This window comes from Anopheles coluzzii, chromosome 2, assembly GCF_943734685.1.
Source record: "Anopheles coluzzii chromosome 2, AcolN3, whole genome shotgun sequence".
Lineage (NCBI taxonomy): Eukaryota > Metazoa > Arthropoda > Insecta > Diptera > Culicidae > Anopheles > Anopheles coluzzii.
This window is the reverse complement of record NC_064670.1, coordinates 94,723,484-94,748,660: the sequence shown is the minus strand read 5'-3', so window position 1 is coordinate 94,748,660 and position 25,177 is coordinate 94,723,484. Positions and strand designations below refer to the sequence as shown.

The 25,177-nt window shown below is 44.9% G+C and overlaps 3 protein-coding genes across 5 annotated transcripts in view; 1 reads left to right on the top strand and 2 right to left on the bottom strand.

Moving 5' to 3' along the window:
- The window catches only part of LOC120950670 (protein FAM13A), a 37,609-nt gene extending 22,596 nt beyond the window's left edge, over window positions 1–15,013 (bottom strand). Inside the window, exon 1 of one of the 2 annotated variants that reach the window (XM_040368897.2) lies at window positions 14,603–15,013. The gene's annotated coding sequence lies outside the window, so the exon portion shown is untranslated. Of the gene's footprint in view, window positions 1–4,687; window positions 5,052–14,602 lie in introns of those variants that run through there. The other variant, XM_040368896.2, reaches the window with a different exon arrangement.
- Window positions 15,014–18,117: 3,104 nt separating this feature from the next.
- On the top strand, window positions 18,118–20,556 carry LOC120950417 (SH3 domain-containing protein Dlish). 2 transcript variants are annotated; one of them, XM_049605631.1, is made up of 4 exons: window positions 18,118–18,216; window positions 18,381–18,597; window positions 18,805–19,922; window positions 19,992–20,556. In XM_049605631.1, exons 2-4 carry the CDS (start codon window positions 18,549–18,551, stop codon window positions 20,154–20,156), a joined length of 1,332 nt encoding a protein of 443 aa, XP_049461588.1. In that variant the 5' UTR covers window positions 18,118–18,216; window positions 18,381–18,548; the 3' UTR covers window positions 20,157–20,556. The 2 variants fall into 2 exon arrangements, with proteins under 2 accessions (XP_049461588.1, XP_040224349.2); XM_040368415.2 differs by lacking the exon at window positions 18,118–18,216 and having other exon boundaries at window positions 18,227–18,597.
- Window positions 20,487–21,709, bottom strand: LOC120950418 (28S ribosomal protein S15, mitochondrial). The gene is made up of 3 exons (XM_040368416.2): window positions 21,260–21,709; window positions 20,989–21,184; window positions 20,487–20,912 (listed from the first exon to the last, which is right to left on the bottom strand). The coding sequence occupies exons 1-3, from the start codon at window positions 21,603–21,605 to the stop codon at window positions 20,618–20,620; spliced, it is 837 nt and encodes a 278-aa protein (XP_040224350.2). The 5' UTR covers window positions 21,606–21,709; the 3' UTR covers window positions 20,487–20,617.
- Between the last annotated feature and the right edge of the window lie 3,468 nt (window positions 21,710–25,177).

The following is a 25,177-nucleotide window of genomic DNA, read 5'->3' as shown; positions in this document are numbered from 1 at the left end:
ATGAGTAGTGCAGTACGTGGAGAAGGAAGGTTTTGGCAGAGAGGATCACTTCTCAAGTTGGATAGGTACACTTCTTCCTTCGACCTTTCTGCGTTGAAAGAATGGATGCATCCGGTGGAAGGAAACGACGAGTTTGTCTTGTGCACCATCACACCATCATCGGCACGAACTTTTACCAATTTCCCCGTTGGAACGAACTCTGGGCACGCGTAGAGTCCGGGGAAATTGGGTTTATAAACAATCGATCGCGTGCGGCAGCTGTTGATGACTCTGGCGAAGGAAGTATGAGCATAGGTCTTGGGGGCAGTGTAGAAAGCATTTATGAATATTTTGTGCTGTGCATTAGTGCCCTCTCGCGACTCAGAAGCGGGGGGTGTGCGCGTGTTCTGACGCAAAACCACAACACCACCACCAGGGGCTAATGAGAGAAACTCGTTAGAATTACGTCAAAGCGGCAGAAAGCGACGCCTGCGACTTCTTGGTGTGTAACAGACGAACACCTTACCCCAGTGGAGAACCATTATCGAACGGCATATTAATCATCGAAAGAGCATGGAAAGAGAGAGAGAGAGAGAGAGCGCGAGGGAAAGAAAACAACCTTGGAAAATGAAGTTTATCAGCAGCTTTGGTTGATTTGCTTTCTATTTGGTGGGGTGGTGATGGGTGGTTCTAATCAATACTTCCCCGATTGGTTCAACTCATATTCGTAAGACTTCCTCGGAAAAGCCTTGTGAACACAACCAACGCGTGTTGCTGGAAGAAAGAATCTCACTAAATGCTTTCCATTGGAGCAGCATTGGAAAATTGCGTCGGAGCGAAATGGAGGCGAAATCATACAAACGTTCTGTTGCTCGTAATTAATTCATCCATACCCCCCCCCCCCCCCCCCCCCCCAAACGATTGATGGATTGATTTGTATCGATTGCCAGCGCCGTACTGGAATGTGCTGGATGCGGCCTCAAGGCACCGAGGCACTGCGATGACTAATTGTTTCATTATTCTTTCACTGCCGACGGCGGCGTCATTTTTGTATGATGCAACAAGTCGTATGGTGCAATCGGTTCGCTTCCATTCTGCCGGTCCCTGGTGGGCGGTGGGAGGTGATACTCTCGTTAATCCAACTCTTCATTTCTATCGTCAACCCTCGGCTGTGCTAAAAATAGAGCATGAGCCAATCGTCCCCGGGACACCGTACGTCTTCCCCCCCTGCCCGTCCTGTTGAAGCGATTTCTGAGCAATTGAAACAAACAGTATTAAATTACTTGTAAATAAAGGCATCATACACAAACCCCACAGTGAAACAATTGCGTGGAGTAGACAGTCGAGCGAAGCGAAAGTCCGTTTGGTACGGTATTAGCAAACAGTTTGATTGCCCGATGGCTGGAAAAGTATGACACACACACACCACCGCCATACGACACACGGATTTCCGTTTGCAAGGTAGACAATAAGGTTTCGATGTTGTTTACACTCTGCAGTACCTTTTACAGCTGTTTTTTCCACGCAGATCACAGATAAGCTTGCCTCTAATCGTTTACTCCACACAAAGTACCAGAACCAATCTGGCAGCAATCTAATCAGAGAGGAGTGTTGTCGCAAAACAGCAACAGACGAGGGGGAAAACACTATACCTTTCCCCAACGGTTCTTAACTGATAAGGCACCGACTCAATTGTAACCGAATGTTGTAATCGATAATTACTGGCTGGCTGCTGTCAACTGGCTAATCAACTGATATACGATACGGACATTCCTTCACAGGGGGCATATCATATGGGTGACCAATCGATCGTCGTTCCCGACGCGTAATGATTGCTGTGGAATTTTTATCAATTTATTTTTATGCTCCTGCTCCGGTTTAAAGGGACTGATTGCACATGGTTTACGGCACCAACAATAATTTCCCTAAAAGAGAAGCCTTAGAGGGTTATAAACAGCATTAAAAAAACATTGTGTATTCCCACGATTAGTTATTGCCCGCAGACATCGCAGCGTATCTTGTTTACGCTCCAACATCTCCTACTCGAACACAATGCTCGAAACAATGTTTTCTAAAACGAGAGACTATTCTTCTCGCTGTCCTTGAAACCTTTTTTGCGCTTCAGGATGACAACGACATTAGACCGCCTTCATCTTCTACCGAAACACAAACGGCTCTCAAGAAATGGCGCCGTAGCTTGGCCGCGTGTCCTTACAGGGAGCTATAGGACCGTGTCTCGGGGAGCCGAAATCCAGACGACGGCAGGCGCGGACGAGGATATATTGATTGTGTCGACAGCAATTATCCGTTGTGAAAATCCTCCCAACTTTCTGTTTCCCATCCCAGGTGTAATTTCGTCTGATTGTTCCGAGAAAACAAGAGGCAAAAAAAAGGGAATGCCGGCAAAGTGTACTTTCCCTCTCGATAACGACGACATTGCTTTGCCCCACACGGACGAAACTTTTACCGAAAACTTTCAAACAAAACTGCGTCAAGACGACCTGACAGAAGAGACAGCCCAGGAAGCTTTTCCATGGCTTTTTCCCTATGAGTGCCTTTCGTTCGCACACGTTTCTGGCACGTTTCTGGCAGACACACAAACACCGGAACGGCCCCTCTTTCTAGTACAATCCGGTAAACGTATCATCACACCATCGAATCGATGATGGCACAATTTCGCTTCTTGGCCTTTTTTTGTTTTTTTTTCTCCCTCCAGAAGGGGGCGTCGTCATTTTGGGTCGTCGTCGAACACAGCCCTGCTGATAGATAGTAGTACTACTAGCCACCCTCTCCCTAATATGGTGAGATAAATATTTGTTGTTGGACATTTGTTTACCAACACACACACACATTGTGGTGGCGCTCTCTTTATCACAAAAAAACGCTCACACGGAAGGGCTTCTCTCTCTCTTTTCGTGCATCGGTCTATAGCTCCATTTGATGCATAAATTCTCGTCACGACGCTCTGCCCGAGACGCCCATAGCGGCATATAATAGCAATGGACATCCGACACAACATGTCACATGGAGACACAACATGAGTGGAGGGACGAAGAAAGGGGGATGGAATGAGCAGAGCATGAGCGGTTTTATTTAGGCCTACGTGACTTAGGTCGGGCATGGCATTAGTTCGGCGACGATTTTGATTTTAACTCGCAAACGTAACAGCACAACAACAATTCGTGCTTTGAGGGGGGTGTGATACGGGAGCGCGGCTGCAGTGTTGCTGGCTGGTACTGCGGATAGGAGAAGCACAGTTTGAAGATTAATTAATTTGTTTACCTCGTGGCGAACAACAATCGCCGGGTGAGCGAGCAGCAAATTAGTATATTCTGATGCAAGGATCAATGTCATAAAACGGGGTTTCGCTCCGTATGATGTAATCTTTGCGTCTTTGGGACAACAATACGGTTAGGCTTTTATGCTAGAATTAATGTGAATTATGTAAAGAATAGAGAACGTTTTTAAGTAAATTGAATCATTGGACTTCAAAATTAAAAAAAAAATCATCTCAATAATAAAATAAATCTTGTAACTTCAATCAGTTATAATTGTGAAATGTAAACGAAACTCCTTTCTCAACGCACAACAATCGACAAAAAAAGAGTATACAAGAAGCTGCGTCCTTGAGAGGCTGACGGCTTCAAGCCGATACCTTATCTATTGCGCCTGTCATTATTTTTAGTTCATTATATTTCCACATAAAAAAAGGAACATAAATTAAATCTGCCTTCTTGCTAATCAATCCAAAAAACAAAGCAAAGACCACAATTCTGCGAAAAATTAACGATAGATTTTCCTTCGTTATAAATTTAGAGAGAATGTATGTGAGTGAGTGTGTCTGTATGTGAGAGAGAAAGAAAGAGAGAGAGACAAAGAGTGAGAGTGAAACTCCGTAATCACTTTCCAAGATTACAACATCTCCTAGTTCTAGTGTGGGTGTGAAATACACACACCAACGGACGAAAAAAAAACTTCCCGGATTTAATTTATCCTTCTACACCCCACTTTCCACATCCCTCAGTACCAAGAATCCTGTTCAATCTCAGAAATAATCCTCTACACAGCAGAACTGTTTATGCCCCCCTCCCCTTCCTTGCGTCGTCGATGTCTCACCCCGACAGGGACGAAAACTGGACGAATTCGTTCACCCCGCCGCCTTTCCGGTTCACTATTTTTAGTGGGTGGAATTAAACAGCAACAAACACGAAAGTACAAACACCAGAGCTTCCATTGCCCACGACAAGGAAAAGCTCCATGCACAGACACACACACAAGCAAGAAACAAAGAGCATGTAACCGATGCGTCGTAGTAGGCTAAGGAAGCAATGGTATGGGGAGGAAAACAAGTAAAGGGGCAACACTTTACAACACATCCTTTTTTTGCCCAGTGCCAGTCTCTGTTCGAGACCACATCCCATCCCCCCCCCCCCCCCCCCACACACACACACACACACACACATACGCGTATGCGTAGCAACCTCTTTTGTCTCTTTTACGCTCGAGTAATTCTCTAAGGCCCGCTTTCCTCTTCGCTCGATAAGGGTGAGTTTGTCTTGGCTTTTCCAGCACGTCCTCACTGCAGCAGCATCCAGCAATAGGGAAAATCAATTCCACCAAAATTCCACCTCCCTCCCATCCCCCCTTCTTGCTTCACCAGATAGCAGAAAGATGAGTTATTGTCTGTTTTACTATCGCGAATACTCACATACACCTTGAGGGTCGTCGTCGCCTGATGCAATAACTTTAATCTCGTCGTTGATGTTTGACACAATTTTTGCACATTTTTATTGTGCACAGTAAAGCGTATCACACGTACACACAGGAACACGCACAATCACACGCGTACGTTGCCACACTCACTGTAGCATAATAGCAGACTCTGCCTGCAAAACCATTCGTTGGCGAAGGTTTTCGCGTAAATTATTCCACATATTAAATGCTCTTTCAATTTGCATGGGCAAGAGATGGCAACCCTTTCTATCAACACCCTCCCCTCCTCAGCTAGCAGGGATACTACACACACACACAAACTCTTTCTGGACGCACACGGACCCGGATATATTTCGTGACTGGTACGAACTGACTTCCAGTTAGGAATATTAGAGCTCTCGATCGGTTACTACTTCCTTCCCAAAGGCTTTTCCTTTTCAACCTAACACGGACGAAAACGGGCACGATTGAGAACGATTGTTGTGTCCGGCTGCGAAGAGAGAGAGAGAGAGCGGGCTTTTGGTTGTTTTCAGCATTCTCGATTGCAAGGCTTGCTTGGGATGATACGACGATGAGAATGGGTCCTTTTTTATCATGAGAGAACTGAGAACAAGAATGAGAGAGAAAACGGCGAAAATTTGGCGATGTTAAAAATGCGGGAGAGCATTTGCCCCACTTATCCTGGAAGCTTTTGCTGCCCCCAGCTTTTCCGTTTGGAGCTGCTACCACCGACATCAACAATACGCGGAATATTTTCAGCAAATAGCGAGACACGAAATTCCAGAGGAAGACGTTGAAAATGATGTTTACATTTTGGCAAGGTTTATGTATATTATTTTTAACTTTGGATATAACAATTTATGCCTTATTATATAGATTGAATTCATTTATACTCCCAAAAACTAAAATAGAAGCATTTTTCTCTACTAGGAAAAGCATGTCCTTCCAATAAAGCTGTGGCATTATTCAACAAAGAAAGATAAAAATCTTCCAGCCATCCTTTACGACGGGACCATGATCTCATTCGTTCGGCAAGGACCCAATTCCTCCTTTTTACCGCGCCAAAGCGCATGGCCGCCTGCCTGTCGGGGGATGTGTTTTGTCGATTTTCGCTGCACCTCGTTCGTAAATAGTCGCTCTCCCACTCGGAATGACAAGAGAGTTTTTCATTCGTTCTTGCTTCGGAAAATTTAATTTACAACAAAACCCGACCCGATTGGTGTCCAGAAAAGCTTGCCCGAGAGTCAACAGCCCCAAACTAAACGAAGATCATAGATATCTCTCTCTTTCTCTCGTGTGCTGTTTTGCCCCCGTCTCGGAGCTCGGAGCTTTTCCTGCGTTCCATTCATACAGGTGCGTTACGCGCACAGACGGAGAGCACTCGCTCCGAACCGAGAGTCAGCAGGACCTCCCGGTGGTCCTGCGGCGACGACACCGCCTGAACAATGTCCTGAACACCGTTGCATAATCGATAAACGTGAGTATGCGCCGTAAGCGCACATGCTGGTTCTGTGCTTTCTCCACTGCACACGCTCCGAGATTGCGATCTCGGCGGAAAAGCGGAAAAGTCGTTCGTTCGTGCCTTGCGGAGGTTATTGATGAAGTGATTCCCCGTCGAAAGAGGGGGGGATGGTGTGGTGGAGTTAGTCCTTCACTGGATCGACACAAGCAGCACACACAAAGACACATACACGCCAGTCGCGTCTCTTCTGTGTACCAAAACAAAGGGAAAAGGGGAAAAAAGCGTGAGAAAAAGCGCTGGTTCTGGTACAGCACAGGTGCGAAGGAAATTGTCAAGGTTCCTTTTTCCGGCACAGGCATCCGTAGCAAATCACGCCATTGGGTAAATGATGGGGTAGGGGACATGGGAAATCATGGCGTGGAAACAAAACGAAAACTCGGCGACACAGAAAAATGTATGAACAAAAGTGAATTTGTGGGAGGACAATAACAAAAAAAAAGTCCGCGGGAAGAGGAAAACTCTTTGTAACGTGTCTCTGGTGTCTGGTGCGGTGCGACATCATATCGTCACATAAGCTCGTATTAGCCACCATCTGTCTGTAAAAATTGTCACAAGGACGAAACTAATCGAAATCCGGAGAGAATAGAATAATGGAGCTTTTCTTTTCGGAAGAAAAATAGGTTAGAAAGGAGGACACAAAGGCGCTTGAATCATTGTATTTAATTCAGCATTTCAGCAGTCAACTTTTGTAGCAAGGTTGAGAGCCTGCAGCAAAGGTGATCAGATAAAATATTTATTGATTAAATGAAAAATATGCAGAAATGTTAGAAAATATTCCAAAAATACACGGTTTTCCAGGAGTTCTCATAGCTGTGGGACACTTTGTTGCCTCATTCTTACTTGAAATGAAATTATTCAAATGTGAATGTATAGCACCCTTGTTGGACAAATCCAATAAGATTTTTCAAGGAGCCTGTTCGAAAAAGGTGCCATATAGTCCAATTTCCATCATATGAAGTTCACTTCCCGTAAGAAAGAGTCTAGGAAGTGTCCCACATCTATGAGAACTCATGGAAAACCCTGTAAAAGGATTAGAGTTAACAAATTGTAACTTAATACAAAACGTTGGACCCATTCAACACGACTAAATGATAATCAAAATAATAAATTAAAATGAATAATAATAACAATAAACTATACACCAATTAAATCGATAATAGAAAATGAGAAACAAAAAAAAATGCTAATACATGCGGTTGACGCACGCACAACCGCCCTCCTCCACGCAGATCAACGCACGATTAATGTGCAAACAGTTAAGTGAAATTTAATCCATCGTGCGCGTCCCTTGATTGCTTCCCCCACGGCATTGGCGACACATTGCCTCCTAACTCCCCTGTTACCCCCTTTGCGAAATATGCAAATTACCCACTATCACATTACCACCACGATGACCACAATGATCGTGCACGAGAGAACACACACTCAGTATGACGCAATCGAGAATGCATCCAGAACGGAACGTGCTGAATTTATTTATCAACAACACGAGTCGTGTATCTCGGGTGAGAAGCGACAAAGAGAGATGAAGAAAACAGAGCGAACGAGTCATCGACAGAGCAGCTTCGAGAAAAGGGGTTAAAGCGATTAAAATGCTGTAAAAATGAGGTTGTAAATAAAGGGAAAACGGGAATTTAAATAGCAAAAATTGACACAATCTTAAATATTTTTCTTTTAGATCAGGGGTCTCCAAGCTTTTCAGTTCGCGGGCCGCATTGCTTCACAATCAACGTTGTGAAAGGCCATTTCGACGCCACCATTAGAATGAGTGGAAGTTCAAATCTCGTTTTAATAAGAAAATACTAACAAAATATATCAAATTTCTACAGCTTTATTTTATTGAATCTTGATTTTCGTCTTTCAGCAGTAAAAAAAAAATTTTTGATTCATTAGTCAGAAAAGACAGCTATTTAATTTAACCTTTAGTCATCGCGGGCCGCATTAAAGGCTCTTGAGGCCCGCAAGCGGCCCGCGGGCCGTAGTTTGGAGACCCCTGTCTTAGATAATTCTCATTTTGCTACAAACGCACAACTACACACAAAGAGGGAAGTAGATCAAGAACTTAAACCCCCAAATATCAATGTGAAACGATAAATGGTACTTTTAGTATTATACACAAATCGTAGTTTTGATAAAAATAGTCACAGACAGTTAGAAATGCATCTCAATTGACATGAATTGCACAACAGAGCACAATGCAATCAATTTTACTCTAAAACATACAGTTGTTGCCACCAACTCTAAGGCATCATTTTTATCAGTGCGCATAAATTTTTGACTCTAACGCACCTATTTTTGTCTGTAAGTCATCAATGTTTGACACTTATGGGACTCATGATAATTTTAAAAAGTATTTGAGGAGATTTTTGACAATTGTAATTTAAAATCACATAAACAATACAATAACTGTGTAATTTGATTGTTTTTTTAACAATACAAATTTTAAAAAATTCAAACAAATTCTAAAGTCATTGTTTACACCTGAAAATACATGCAAATTTTTTATAACTGCACGAAAACTTCTAAAATAGGTTAAATAGGAACAATTTTATATTTTAAATTCTCTCAATGAATTTATTCACTACTTAACTTGATTTCAATGATTTCGGAACACGCAGTTTCAGAAATTACGTTAAATTTTGTCAATAAACCGATTGACTCACAGTCAAAAATTGATGTCTTAGAGACATAAATTGATGCGCACTGTCTACTATTGATGCCTACGAGGCAAAAGTTATGACACGCTGTCAAAAATGGGTGCCTTCGTGACAAAAATAGGTGAGTTAGAGTCGAAATTCAGCGACAACGACTGTAATTAGAAATTAGCTGATAGCAAACAAGAGTGGGAACCCTTTCTTCATTTGATCGGTCATTATCATTTTTGGCAATGATTGTATGCGCTTTTGCTTATTCGGATTTACTGTACTTTTCTTCTATCAAACTTATCAATTGCTTTTGAAATTAATTTGCACAACCTTTCTACAGTCCGTGTGGAAGGCAGTGTAATCACATTAGACCACAATGTGCAACTTTTATTGGATTATTGAAACCTATACCGTATCAATATTCGTTTCCATAGCGATGAAAAACGTATCGATTAATGCATAGTAGAATCGTTCGTCCAGTTCGGACGACCAAACTTTCCTCGTGCAGCACATCCGAAACGGTGCCACCACGTGTGTGTTTGCATTTTCCTCTCTCTCGTTTTTCCTTCTCCCATTTTTTGGCATGCAAATGTAGGGCTTAAGCTCAGCAAGGCACAATCGAGTGTGTGAGCGCACCTGTGCTTTAGGACAGTCGGAACAGTATGTTACAAGACACAAACGGCAAACAAAAGGACAACCACCTACGACGGCACCTCGCCTGCAATGTGCTTCGGTCTATTGGGTGTTGCAACATTTTTCCTGTTGTTGTTGTTGTCTTAGGCACGTGTCTTGACGGTGCCGGTCGAAACCTGATACGCTCTTGCTTCCGGTTTAGGTGTGGTGTTGTTTTTGTTTGTATTCGGTGACTTTTTGCGCCGTAGAAATGAACCAATCCCCTCAGTGAAAGGAAATGTTAATGTCAAGGAGCAGAGAAAAGTACAGAAAAGCAAAAAACGGATGACGGTTTCCGCCGCTATGCAAAAGTGCACTGATGAATATCGACAGAGCAACAGAGAGCTAATCGATATTGCATACTTTGCTTGGTAAGGCAACGAGAGGCAACACCTCGAAATAGACCTACAATAAATGGTTCCGTTCCATCCCTTGTTATGGAGTGGGCAAATTGAAGAAGGCAAATTAAAAACAGAGGAAGAAAAAAACACAACCCCTCCAACCGGAATGCGGTAAATAGATTTTGCGTCAGCAACGCCGCACGGATTGGCACAACACACGAACGAGGCGGGACACGGAATGGATCGGGACGGAATGGATGGGAATTAAAAATAAACCCAAAAACGACATAACCAAACCATGTGTCGCCGTTACACGTTAAATGCACGATTAATTACTGATCGTAATACCAAATTTTTGATGACCGGACCGAGACACCGAGGGTTTGATTTGCCAATGTCCAGGCCGCCAAACGAAACTTGTCTTGTCTCTTTGGTGTTGGCAAAGGAAAGAGCGAATTATTGAATTGCCACTGGGTAGGTATCAAAAAAAGCTGGCAAACTGTCAGGGCACAGATCGGACGGTCGCTCGTCGTGCCCCATATGCTTTCTAAATGGTTGGTGGTCTCGCTAATGGGATTACGGATCAATGAGCCTTTTTGCGATATTGGTCGAATGATAAATTGATTTGTTTTGCCCAGTCAACCCCAAAAAGGGCACATGTTGCCGAGTTAAAGATGCGCCAAACACTGTCGTCGATTCAAGCTTAAAAACTGCTAAAACGAAATGAAGAATAAATTGGTTCTGTATTATTAGAATGCCAACGCATCAAGTGTGAAATGAAATTCCTTCAGTCAGTGTGTCTGGTCCAGAAAATTCTTTGGACAGAACCGTAAAAGAGGCGTAAAACACATTGCCGCAAAAAAGGCATAATACACAATTCCAGCCCCGTCTCCAGCGCGCGACCTTCACCGCATTTGCATTCGCACCGAGGTGCAGCTTAAAATAAACGCATCGCGCAAAACGGAACAGATTCGACCGACCGGGGTGGTGGTGCGTGCGATGCATTAAATATTCTGGTGCCGTATGTGTTTGTGTGAGCTGACGGCTGTCCTCCGGAGAATGCACCCGTACTGCTCGCCTCCCTTGCGTGCGACATTGATAAGCTTGAGCAAACTAACCCGCTAAGCCCGCACATGGGAGCGGACAAATGCGATACAGAAACAAACGGGGAGACAGCAGGGCGGATGGTAGCTTAAAAGCAGCTTCTAGAACAAACAGTAAATGGCTCGCTCTGTTGGGGGGTTTGAATTACAGTCGGAGGTTTATTAATGGTGTAATATACTTTTTTATATTTAGCCTCATTTTGCGTGAACTGAAATAAATAATTAAAGTTCATAAAAAATGCACTAAATTGTGACTGTTTTTAGTGATTAAACATTACTCAAAATGGATTTATATAAGCGAGCAGATACAACATGGACCATGACCGAGAATGGGGCCGCTCTTTACACTAAAAAGTAAATAAACAACTTTTAAAGCTCCCTGTCGTAAACAACCGCCGTCGCCTAACGATCGAGGGTAAAAAGCCTTGAACACCGTTCTCGACGTAATTTCCAGCCAAATCAATCAAAGGTGATCTCGCACCTCGTACCAAACGCGTGGAGCACAACAAAAGCAACTAGGGGAGGTGGAGGTAGTTTCGACACCTTAAGGTTTTCTCCTGATGGCAATACTTTTGCCATTATAAACTTATTAGTAAACATCAAAAAAATCTTTTTTAATTCATTATGTACTATCTTACGAGAAACTACGGTTCTTGGATTAATTTTGAAAATGTTTTGATAAAAAAGTGTGTTTTTGTTGAATCAAGACAGACTGCATTGGTAAGATCGACACCATGTGGCCTGATTTAGACACACTATTTATAACTTTTAAAATAACAAGCTCTGATGGCCAGTTGTGTTATTTTTTCCTAAAATTGCTACGAAATACTTTGTTGAACTTAAATAAAAAACAACACATTATTGAAACATGCGAAAGAAATGAAGTTACAAGCCACAACACAAATTTCGTTACAAATAGCATGGAACCTGCGGAGATAGCATCTGGTTAATGGAATGTATGATTAAGATTCCTTAAAAAACCTTGCAACCAATATCATCCAACAATCTACTTCTTCTTTTTTTTTCATAAAATCGAAGGGTGTTCAATTTTATTTTTCTCTACCAACTTGAAAATCAAAAGACGAACATCGGTCAATGTAAGTCCATACCAGCGCCTATTGTTTTCTTCAGTTAAGCCTAAACTGGCATAAAGTAAGCCTAAAATACGGTCGAAGCCATAATAATATTAATATTAATCAGTCTAAACCATACATTAAGTACATGATTTGGGTCCGAGTTTTCAGACGTTCTATGAGAGAATGATAGCTTAAATCCATAATTAAAAGATCCTTGATATTTTAAGGTATTTTTTAATTGAGTGTTTGCTCTGTACAAATATATATGTACTTTCAAATTACGGTATTTAAAAAAGTTTACATACTACAAATAAGTATGGTGTCGATTTTACCCCCATTGGCCACACATGTTTTGGGAATAATTTATACGATAATGTTTAATATAAAAATTACGCACTTTGATACAGAACTAATCAATAGCGCTTATAAAGAATACTATTAACACGGAAAGTATAATTTTGTTGAATTAACGCCACAAATTCCTTATGTCCCAGAAATAAAAAATTAAATCGGCTGTCAATCAGAACCACGAAGTGTTTATTTTGTTATTTTTTACAATTGAAATGTTTCTGATCAGTGAAGTGTGACTCAAATATTCGAAAAAGTTAATATAAATAAGGTGTACTAATTTTTTCTTCAAAAAGTTCTATAATTACTAAAACGACAAGGTTTCGATCTTACCCACAGTGTCGAACGAACCCTGACTTCCCCTACGCCTTTTTGATTCACCCGGTACAATTCATCAATAAATCGCATTTAAAATGCATTTTTGTTCTTCATACAGCTCACAATTGGGGAGCGTAAATTTATAGTTTCGGTACAAAAAAAATATCAAAACTACACGATACGCAGCGTGGGCACACTTCCGATTTGCAGAAAACCTCTAACGCTAGAGCGAAAAAAAAAATCGCACAAACAACCCGTCCTGACCTGACCGGCCATGCTTTAATTATCTACCGTGTTCGGACAGTCCGCAGAAGCAGCGAGCATGGGATGGTGGGCACCGATGATGAGGAAGGGAAAGTAAAAGTCCTTGAGTGGGACCATTCGGCCACGAAATTGTGCGCGATTGTGCGCTTCGCTTCATTCTGCGTTAGATGATTGCAGCGCAAAAACAAACGCTTAAAACGCGTGTCGATGAAGAGTCGAGCCTCCGGGCTTGGGTCGTATTTTTTTGGGAAGCACTTTGGGGCGGGAGTGATAATGATGAGTTTAATAATAGAACCAAACAACCGCTATCATCCCCCGTGCAAGCGTGTCGCTGGTAATAGGCGTGCGACAGTGTGGTGGTTCCGTGAAGTGCCTCGACTGCATGATGAAGCAAGTCCCCTTCAGTGGGGAAGGCGCTTATCAGTGGTGCTGGTGTGTACAATTGAATGTACCTCTAATGCTGTAAGACAGCGACACTGAAACGGATCATAACTGAGAGCGGAGAACATTGATTCTCTCGATTACTTAATAAATACAATACAACTTCTAGACATGGTGCGGTGTGACACGCGCGTCATGCGATCGATTACATCGACAATCCGCCGTTGCTTACGTATTTAATTCCCATATACACACACGTGTCGTGTCTAGCCCCGCGACCTTGCTAATCTCATCGATCAGCCGTGCACTTTTAAACAGTGCAACCGTCGGGACGTGTTCCCTTCGCTTTCGATGAGTCGCAAAAAAGATGTCCATCAAACTCCAGCTGTAAAATTTCATCTTTATCGTCTTGCCGTTCGTTCAATCGCGATTCGGACCATACGAGTCGTTCTTTTTGCGCACATTTCGTTTCGCCGCATGTTTTGGCTCCAATTCGTTGTGTTTTTCAGTTTGCTTATTTTGGGGAGTTGGCGGTTGGTGGGTTGGCCGGCATGCTATGATTTGTTGCTAAAAATAGAAGTAAAAGTAAAGGCTGTTTGCTGCGTACCAACCGGCACAGATCGCGATCGTGCCACCGGGTGGCGGGTAAGCGATCGTGTAGTAGCTTTTGTTGTGCTGCCGCGGGCCTAGATGATGGCCTCGAACGGCATCGATTATGATTGGATCGGGTCTGCAACCCGTGTAGCGGTGCGCACGGTGACACCAAGCGGGGGGTGTGTGTGTGTGCAACTGCAACTTTCTTTCCCCTTTCCGGCTCGCACCACACTATCCGAAAACGTTCATTAACCTTTGGCGAGTTTTAAGGTGTTGCTGAGGAGAGCTGAGTGGGGATGAATGTTGATGTCGAAAATAATTGCGCAATAATTTGTCGACACCCCTCCGTTCAGCTCTCCCTCCAACACCCCGACCACCGACTGGTTGTGGCTGGCGCGCATTGTTTACAGTAGGCGTGTTGCTTCGAAAATGTCACACATTTGGAAGTAATCCAAGTAGCCCCGGGTGAATTCATTCAACGAATTTGATATGCATTTAGAAGTAGTGTTTTGAAGGTGTTTTTGGGACACTTTCATCTTCACTGTTTACATTGTGACGCGCTGCAGTCATACACTTGCTGCAACCATGCACTTTCCCCTTGTTGGTGGGGGGACACATATCTCACCCTTTTAACTACATTACATACCTTGCCTTTCAAGATTCTCGTTCCGCCTTCACTCCACCACACACGATGGAACGAATTACCTTCTGGTCGCCTTCAACACACGTCTCGATGGTTCGTTGCTGGTTCTTTTCTTTTTGTTGTTGTTTCGGATTCAACATTCAACCTTCGGGCTGGAAACACTTTTCGTTTTCATCAAATCACACACATAAAATGCTTCTAACTGCTTCCCACATACCCCAACGGGCACACACACACACACAATCTTCACAATCTCTCCCACGCTACCGAAACTGTACGGAGATTTATCGTTATCATGCCGCTAATAAATCGGCCAAAACACGTCGTCGACCAGGCTCAAGCAGATTAGAAGAGGGTTTTGCAAATCTGTTTGCCAAATACACACATACAGACACGTACAGAATGATTGCTACTTTTTCACTGCAATTGTGTGTAGTGTGCGTACGACAGCAGGGTGGTGGTGTGCTATGCCTCCATACGTACGATTTGACTGTGTGTGTATTGTGCGTTCGCCTGGTTTTGGGGGTGTGTACGTGCGTGAACTCACGTCACCCGTAGCGCAAGGCGAGCGTTTTTGACGTTCGAAAATAGTTGCTTTCCCTCATTTTCTCTACCCGTCCTTTGCTCGCCTACAGTGCACGTTTCGAGGTGAGTTTTTGTGCCCCCCCACCCTCCTCACCCACTTCGCTCCAAGCACTTCGTCCACCTTTGTTCTTGCTTGATGTGTCGTGCCGTCTCTTTCGCTCATGCAGAAGCGTGGAAAAACGTAAATAAACTCGTGAAATGAAATAGAACTGCACCATTTTGTTGATAATTTTCATTGAAATTGACTAAAGTTTAGTGCAAATGTTATTAAAATTAATTGGCACGAGGCCAAGGAGTCGATTTTTTTCAACTTTTTCAAAATTGCTTTTCAACTGCAAATTGCAGCTTTTCTCGTGTCCGCATCAAAAATCTACACATGAACGACAACAAGCTCAAACATCTGAAAATCATAGATATTTTGTTTAACAAGTACTTAATAGGTACATAAATCAATTAGAAACATGCATTTAGCATCATTCCCAAGCGCCAAGATTAAGCTTAAACGACTGGAAAATTGAACATCCATAGAAAAAAATGAAAGCTCCACAGCTTCATCGGTTTGATAAATAGATGGCGTATTACAACTCATCATTATATTGCTATCCTTTTCTTGCAATGTTTTTCGACAAGTTTCATCTTATCATGACCTATATAGCCTTATGACTTTTGAGCAAAAATCTATATGAATGGTCGTGTGGTCGGATACGTGGGTATCAACACCAACGACCATTACTCAAATCTCACTTGCTTCAGTGCTGGTGGTTTCCATTGGAGTTTAGTATTTAAACAATCGTATCTAGTGTTGGGTCAAGTAGCTCTTTTGCAAGAGCGGAGCGCACCGCTCTCGCTCTCTAAAGTGTGCGGTGCGCTTGAGGTAGCTCCGCACAGAGCGCTGCACACAGGAGCGATTGTGCGATGCGCTCCCAGGAGCGAACTTTCGCACCTCACGGAGCGCTGCACACAGCAGTGATTGTGCGATGCGCTCCCAGGAGCGAAATTTCGCACTTTAATGAGCGCTGCACACAGGAGCGATTGTGCGATGCGCTCCCAGGAGCGATTGTGCGATACGCTCCTCTCTCTCTTTCTCTCTCTCTTTCTCTCTCTCTTTCTCTCTCTATCTCTCTCTCTCTGTCTCTCTCTGTCTCTCTCTGTCTCTATCTCTGTTTCTCTCTCTCTCTCTCACTCTCTATCCCTCTCTCTCTGTCTATCTCTCTCTCTTTCTCTCTCTATCTCTCTCTCTTTCTCTCTCTGTCTCTCTCTCTCTATCTCTCTCTCTCTCTCACTCTCTCTCTCACTCTCTCTTGCTCTCTCTCTCTCTCTGTCTCCCTCTGTCTCTCTTGCTCTCTCTCTTTCTCTCTCTCTCTCTCTCTCTCTCCCCCTCTCTCTCTTTATCTCTCTCTCTCTCTCTCTCTCTCTCAAGTGTATAGTGTGCTCGCACTGTGCGGAATGTACGAAAAGTGCGCGCATTGTGCGAAGTGTGCAAGTAAAGTGCGGAGTGCGCACGCACTGTGCGAAAAGTGCGAAGTGCGCACAGTGCGAAATGTGCACCGCACACTTCATTGTGCTACTTTACCCAACACTAGAATCCATAAATCATAAGCAAATATTTTCTTTCAAACAGGTGAGTAAAAATAATTGGCGCATTCCGCTCACATTCCGCAAGTTAAGGCCTGGATTTATGCAAGCCATCATTTTCTGTGCGAAGCTTTCAAGCGCACATCTTCTAGCTCCTGCGTGCAGCGCTCCGTGAGGTGCGAAACTTCGCTCCTGGGAGCGCATCGCACAATCGCTCTTGCGTGCAGCGCTTAGTAAAGTGCGAAATTTCGCTCCTGGGAGCGCATCGCACAATCGCTCCTGGGAGCGCATCGCACAATCGCTCCTGGAAGCGCATCGCACAATCGCTCCTGGGAGCGCATCGCACAATCCCTCCTGGGAGCGCATCGCACAATCGCACCTGTGTGCAGCGCTCCGTGCGGAGCTACCTGTTTTTCCTGTGGGCAGTGCGGGAGCGCGCACAATAAGAAGAGCGGAGCGATTGAGGTACCTCTTTCGCTCTTGACCCAACACTAATCATATCGCCGTTCTAGTTCTAGCGATGCATAACTTCAATGCGAAACCATACAACAGTACAGAGGAAATGAGAAAGTTCTCCTCCAAGCGAGGAAGCTCCGCTGGTTGGGAATCCCACAAACAGATGGCGCCACCAGCTTTTTTTTGCTATTTTTAGAATGCATGAGTCGTTTGCCGTCTGCTAAACGAAGTCTTTCTATATTCCGTTTAAGTAGAGTGCTTGAGTCGTTTAGTGGTCGTTTAGTGGATTTGTGGCACTTGGGTTATCATAGCAATAGATCACAACTGCGCTAAATAACTGTTTGTTTCGGCTTTTTGGCGAATGTCAAATTAGTCACTTTTTGTCAACTTTTGTCAACATTATTTCCTGGCTGCTCCAGGTTACAAGTTTTTTACGAAAGTTCAAAAAAGTGACCAAAGCTCACATTTTGAAAAAATTGTCAGCATTTTGTCACTCCCGTGGCCTTACGCATAATGAGTTAAGACCGTAGGATTGCTGCGCAACGCCGTTTAAAGCGAGCGCATGCCCGCAACACCGCAAGAATGTGACCAGGATTGCACACCAGTGCGAGCTTTTTGGCGATCATTTTGAACCCTAAAAATCCTCACAATTACTTACAAAAAGCATCGCCAGCGAGAGAAAAATCGCACCGATTTGAAATGTTGGCCGATTTTTGGCCTGCGGTTTGCATGCAAGTGACGGCGCGTTTACGAAGTGTGGTTCACTGTTCCGATTCTTCCATCGCTATTTGTGTACCTTTTTGCGGCATTCCGCTTCGTTTCCGGTTTCGTACGATAAATACGCACTATGGGGAAGCACACCAGCACTTGATGGCCAAAAAAAGGGTGGCCAAAAAAACACAAGCAAGTTGAATGCCACTTGTTGTTGTGTCAACATGTGCTACGCGATCGTAGCAGTCAAACGGTGAGCAGACAGGAGAGCGAGACAGCCTACGCCACAGGTAAAAAAAACCTGTATACGGTCGCCCGTGACGTTTCGATTGAACGCTCTACCATAAAAATAACATTCCATTGGCCCGTGGGAATCACGGTCGATCGTTGTCGTCGTCTACAGCAGCCTTTTTGTTTTTTTTTCTCTTCTCGGTGGTGAACGATTTTGCGACAGTGAAAAGTGATCGTCGCGGTACGATGCAGATCCACAATCCGGAATAGGCCAGTTCCCCCGCGCCCCCCGTTTCGTTTGCTTGGACCCGTGGCGCCTCGCACAGGTTCCTACCCATTCGACCGACCCCCCTGAGCATCCGAAAAGCCTGCTAGGCGAGCTGCTCCCATAATGGCATTCCTCTGTCCCGTACGCATAAGACGGGGGAAAAAGAAGAAACGTAAGTATGTTTTGGAGCTCAGCCACTCCGTGCGTGTGTGTGATGATGATGATGTTGGGCGAACGCGATCGCTCACACCCATATGCCCTGTGGTGATTTGGTTGGAATCCATCCGATCGATCATCAATGTGTTTTTCCTTTCCTTTGGTGATCGTATGCACACTGCAACCTAGTTAAATTGGTCGTTTTCTCTTTACTTGATCGCAGCGATCGGAAGCGATATCGACAAGGATCTGTCGAGCAGTCTCGGGCTGAATCATGGCATGGGCCGCATCACTGGATCGGCCAGCATCGAAACGCTCGTGCGGGTCGGCATCGAGAAGGAGCACGGTCTCAGCCCCGACAGCAAGATGGTGGTGCTGCACGACTTTACACCCTGCGTGGACGACGAGCTGGAGGTGAAGCGGGGCCAGATAGTGAACATACTGTACCGCGAGAACGACTGGGTGTACGTGATCGGGCAGGACACGCGGCAGGAAGGCTTCATACCGCACTCGTACTGTGCCCCGTTCAACACGCAGCTGGCCGATCTGGCCATCAAGAAGAAGCTGCCGCGCGATCTCTCCACCATGGGTGCTCCAGGCGGCGGTGGTGGTGGTGGTGTTAACGGTGGTGGAGGTAGTGGAGGAGGCGGTGGTACTGGCCCGGGGACGACCGGGCTGGTGGTCGGTGGAGGGGGCCTCGGCAATGGTGTCGGGCTGACGGCGGCCGACCTGACCGACGGCGGTATGCCCGACATCAGTATGGACGTGCTGGACGACAGCACTGGACCGGGGCTGCTCACGAACGCGCTGAAGCACTCGCAGGCGAGTCTCAGCTCGGAGCCCGATTTCTTGCCATTCGCCAAGGACCCGAGCGGTCGGTACATCGTGCTGTACACGTTTATCGCGCGCGACGAGAACGACGTGTCGGTGGAGCGGGGCGAGTTTGTGACCGTGCTGAACCGGGAGGACCCGGAGTGGTTCTGGATCGTGCGGAGCGACGGGCAGGAGGGCTTCATACCGTCCGGGTTCGTCTACCCGGCGGAGAACATTTTGCAGGGCCATGCGGGGAAGCAGCAGCAGCAGCAGGGCGGTGTAAATAGTATGGGATCGATCGGTAACGACATGAACAGTCTGCAAGCGATGGGTGGAGGTAATATGACGCTCGGCGGAGGTGGCGGTGGTCAACATCAGCAGCAGCAACAGCAGCAACAGCAACAGGCCCAGCATCAACAGCAGGCACAGCAGCAGCAGCAGCAGCAGCAACATCAGCAACAACCTGGCATCGGATCGGACGATCTACGGTATCATGGCACGGAGCTGGTAATGCTCTATGACTACAAGGTAAGGACGATCAATTAAAATCGTGATTTGTTCTTACTAACGGGTTTCTACCTCTTCCCTTGTTTTTAGGCACAAGCACCAGACGATTTGAGCGTACGGAGAGGCGACTGGATCTATGCCGACCTCAACAACCAAACCGTCGACGGATGGTTGTGGGCCTACGCACCGAAAACCCGCAAGTACGGTTTCATTCCCAAAGCATACGCCCGCCCACCTGCCATGACGAGTCTGTAGAGGAGTTCCGTGTTTCGTCGCGCTTCAAATCCCCTTTCCTGTATTGGTTAGTTTCTAACTTATTCGTAAACCGCGCGCGCAAGCAACGTAGAATGTAATAAGGCAAACGTTTTCTTCCATGTCGAAGTGTGAGATAATTGCGAGAATAATCCTGTAGTTTAAGCATTATATGTTTTCTGTCCCCTTTTCCCTGTCCCGTCCACACGGTTCGTCGATTCGTTTCACCGGTACATTCCTCATTCCCCCTTAGAAATGGTCCGTAGTGTAACCGTTTTTTTGAATTGTGAACGTTTGTATTTTATTTTTATATTTTTATACACGCGCTCTAGCTCAAGTCTATTAACTTTATTCGTATTAATGTATTTTTTTATACAAATAAAAGTGAACGGAAAAGAATAAACCCATGGTTGTCGCATTCTCTTCCTTGCTCAAACAACAAAAACACCCGCAAGAGGGAAGTTTTACGAATCTTCGGGCTCTTTTAAGCTTTCCGCGGCTGCCGCTCGCTTTTGCTTCAGCTCTTCGTATTGCTTGCGGACGGCTTTGATTTCATCGCTCGTTACTGTCACCGGCACCTGGCATTCCGTCTGCTCCTTGCGGATGAATTCCAGCGTTTTCAGCTTGTTCTCGAGAAAGTCAAGCTGTTGCGATTCCAACTGCCGGCGGTACTCTTCCAGTCGCGTCTCTTTGATCTGGTCGCAGTGGATGTTGGTTAGCTTGCGCAACGAGTCTTTGCGTGTGATCCAGTGGAAGTGCCTTGAAATATGATGCCAGAAAGGGAAATTTGATTAAACTTCTCTCGTAAAATAGGACATTTCATATGCTGTCTTACGTTGGATAGGGTTTGTACACGATATCAAGCTTCTCCAGCATGTACTCGAACCGCCGATAGTCCCATCGGCGCAGGTAGCGAAGGAAGCGCTTGCGTTTGTCAATCAACTCCTTCAGCTGAACCTTCACCACGGACTGGCGGGGGAACTTTTCCATGTAGTCTTGCAAGCTGCGAATCCTGGCCGTCATCAGCCCCACTGGAAAAGGGAAGGGGAAATAGCGGTATCAGCACCAACAGAACCTAAACAAACCATCTCACCCTCGATGCTCACGCTGTGCCTCGATGGAACCGTAGTCCAGCTCGTGTCGGTACACCCTTCGCACCATGTCCTCCTTAAAGTTTTCCACCATCTCCCGGCGCCGATTGTGCTGTATGGTGAACAGATTGCGCACATGCTCGTTGGCCGTCTCCAGCTCCTTCGAATCACGGTAATCCTTCATCAGCTCGGTGCCGGCAAACGTCGGCAGGGACTGCAAATCGCCCGACTTCTCCGGCTTGTAGCACGGGATCTTCTCCGGTCGGACCCATTTGATTTTGAGGTCCGATTTTAATGCGTACGTGCGTACGATTTGATTGACGCTGGGGGTGAGCGTTTTCAGCTTGGCGAGCGCGTTCATGGTTGGTAATTATTGAATATTATTATTGTTACGAAAGACCGACACCACGATTTCTTTCCCCGACGGGGGCTTTTTTCCTTTTCTTTTTTGTTTACGTTTCTTACTGTCACTGGATGATGGGAATGGCGAAGGTACGGTCATGTTCACGCAAACTGACAATAATGTGACAGGAGTGAGGGAGGCAAATTAAAAATTACACTCAAAATACTCGATGACTTTTACATAATACATTATTGCCATTTGTATGATAAATTACATAGCAGTTTGCCTAAAATTAGCATAATTTTAAGCGCGTTAAATTAGGAAATTCGAACAGGGTTTGATCTTGCCATAATACAGTGCTGCCATCTAGACGACAGATTGCGAAGCTTCGCCACTGTACAGCACTCGTTGCAGGGGTGTCGCTAAAGTTATTTAGTGTTTCCTGTTCGTGTGTTGTTGTTTTTTTTTATTGTATTATTATTGTAAAAATGGTTCTGTATGTTTATTGTAGAGCAAACTTACTACGTTTGGTAAGTCCAGTTCTATATTTGTAATGGTCCTAAATAATGGTCAGTCTAGGCACGCTATAGCCTCTGATGAGATTAACTGTTGTATGTGATGCTATTGTTTGCTATTGACTATTGTTGATGATTTATTAGTCAGAATATATCCGGATAGCCGGATAGTAAGTCAGGCCTAGAGCCCATGTGAGTCAACAACTGTACCACGACACTATAGTTTGGCAAAATTAACAAAAACACGGAACTGGGTCCGAACTAGTGATGTGCTCTCTGGAGCGCACCCACGACTCCGATCCGACTCCAACTATTGTTAGTCCGATTCCGACTTCGGCAAAATGGAACTACTAAATCCGCCGGAGTCGTCCGGAACCTTCCATAGCCGTCCGGAGTCGTCCGGAGTCGTCCGGAGTCGTCCGGAGTCGATCGGAGTCGGAGTCGTCCGGAGTCATCCGGAGTCGTTCGGAGTCGACCGGAATCGGAGTTGGTCGGAGTCGTCCGGAGCCGTTCGGAGTCGTTCAGAATCTTTCAAAGTCATTCGGATTCGTCTGGATTCATCCGAGACTCGCCGACGACTCCGAATGACTCCGGACGACTCCGACTCCCAACGACTCCGAACGACTCCGGACGACTCCAAACGACTCCGAACGACTCCGAACGACTCCGAACGACTCCGGAAGGCTCCAGGCGATTCCAAACGACTCCGAATGATGCAGGGCGAACCTACCTTCCGGAGTCGATTGCGAAATTATCGGAGTCGGATCGGAATCGACTTCCGATTTATGCCAACCTTACCCATCACTAGTCCGAACGGTTCCATCAAATTTCGGAACTAGTTCGGAAGGGTAGGTTAATCACTCCCGCCGGAACCGTGCGAAATCATCCGGAATCATTCGAAATCGTCCGGAATCCTCCAGAATGTTTCGGAATCGTCTGGAATCGCCTGAATCGTCGGAATCGTGCGGAATCGTAGTTGAGCGATATTAGTAAATGTGAGAATACACATGTAACACATCTAACACTTTCTCCGTCATTGCGTTGCACGCACCTCTAGTAAGTATACCCTCCCTAAAATGTTTGGAGCGTTGATGGAACCTCTTAGTATACTTCTGGCAACAAAAGGATTTGCCCGTTTTGCAATGTTAAAGTGTTTCGAGCCGATCGGTTGGGTGAACTCCGATCACTCCATAGTAGTTTCTGAAATTAAATCGGATCATTTTTCTTTGCAGTTTTTCGTTGTTTTCGTTGCTCTAAATTTGGACAAGAAAAAACTGATCCATATTCTAAAATTACACGAACTAAGGCGCAGTTAACTTAACACTATGTTGTGATGTTGTATGTGTTGTATGTTGTGACTATGTCTTATTGTTGTATCCATAGTAGGTATGTGGGCGCGGTCCATTCAGGTATCGAACCTACAACGGGCATTTATTTCAAGTCCGTTAAAGTACGCACATACACTAATATCGGTCGACTTCGATTCAGCCAGATTCCGCCAATTCCGCAAAGTTAGCGATTCCATTTCTCTGGAGTCGGAATCGGTGTCAACCTTGCTAGAACTAGAGCGGAACCATGGGTGCGTTCCGGATAACCCGTCTCTACACGGGACCAACTAATTCTTTGCCAGTTAATGTTTTTTCTTGGCCGGGCAAACTCGACCTTAATTCAGCTACAATTAGAATTCAATGGAAGAACGCTGTTAAATTGGTTGTCCAATAGTTGGCTAACAGTTTCAGCCCTTAAAGTACACTCCAAATCTAAGTTCTGTTGTACTTTATTGTATTACTTATCAATAAAACTCTTTTTTTTCGTTCTATTTATGAGTAAGCACATCGTATTCCAGCATCTCCGTAAGATTAGTTTTACATCTGTTCTAACCACTGAACTCGCTACGCTACTCTGCAGCTTACAGCTCTGAATGTCGCATTCATTCCCTCACATATACTAAACATCGCGGCATCCATCTCTCTAACACACCCTAAGCGCACTCCGCCAAACGAACGCCTGCTCTGATCGACTGCACCTTGACCAGAGCTGCGTGACTCTCCGCTTAAGATGTTCGATCCACTGTTTACTTTCGGTTGCGGATGTGCTTGAAATGATAGCCCCGTGTGGGGATTCCCACAAAACAGATATCAATACCACCCATACCACCGCGCCTCTCCACAATTAGAATTTGCAGTGATAAAAGTCTCAGACATGCGTAAGCACTGTGATTCAGAATAATTTAATTCTTCTTTTTTCTTCTATCGAGAACGCGACAAAACCAAACACAACAGGACAAGAATGTAAAAAATCTAATTCCCAGCCGGATGTGATCAATGGGAGAGCATCGTTTGTTTGTGCGTAAAATAGGAGTAAAACAGGTTTATGGTGTGTGTTTTTTTTACAAAAACGTAGATCAAAACAGCTTAAATACAAGACTATCATAAAACTGATAGCGCTGAGAAGCGTGAACAGAGAGCCAAGAAGATGATGAAGCATAATCATCAATTAGTTACGCACTCATCATAGCTCATTAGCCGCGCTTTTGTTGAATGCTGTTGAAATGATGTGCAAAGTAAACATTTGTTGTGTGATGAAGTTCTAGAAATCTTCAGAATAGATTAACTCAAACCCCAACCAGGAAGTGATCTCCTGGTTCAGAATCGATTACACCAAAAGGGTTAAAAACGAAGCATAAGGCAACAGAAAAGAAATGGAAAGTGAATAAAAACAAAAGTGAAAACTCTACGCCACAAACAAACTGACCTTGAGGTTTCGAATGTCCTGTTTCTGTCCCACCTAGGGTAGGGTAGTGTATGTACCAATTATGCTTCGATATAGGTGAGTCCCTTCACTGGATTTCCTTCAAAACCACTTCCAGGTCAACGGAGCAGCATATCACCAACGATCACCGAATGAGTGGATAACATAACAACAAAATCAGAGCAAAAATAATGGAAAGACACTCGAAGCTTTCGGTTACTCACCGGCCGGCTTCTGCTACTACTGCCGCCGCCGCCGCCGTCTCCGTGAAACCTTTCACGTAAGCACAATGTCACGGCTTTTTGGTGGCTTTTTAGAAGCCCC

Coding starts and splice junctions, on each gene's coding strand:
- LOC120950417 (XM_049605631.1), top strand. CDS start 18,549: ATGGCATTCCTCTGTCCCGTACGCATAAGACGGGGGAAAAAGAAGAAA. Junction 18,598..18,804: donor ACGGGGGAAAAAGAAGAAAC/GTAAGTATGTTT, acceptor ACTTGATCGCAG/CGATCGGAAGCGATATCGAC. Junction 19,923..19,991: donor TAATGCTCTATGACTACAAG/GTAAGGACGATC, acceptor CCTTGTTTTTAG/GCACAAGCACCAGACGATTT.
- LOC120950418 (XM_040368416.2), bottom strand. CDS start 21,605: ATGAACGCGCTCGCCAAGCTGAAAACGCTCACCCCCAGCGTCAATCAA. Junction 21,185..21,259: donor CGGTTCCATCGAGGCACAGC/GTGAGCATCGAG, acceptor TCCCTTTTCCAG/TGGGGCTGATGACGGCCAGG. Junction 20,913..20,988: donor GTGTACAAACCCTATCCAAC/GTAAGACAGCAT, acceptor TCATATTTCAAG/GCACTTCCACTGGATCACAC.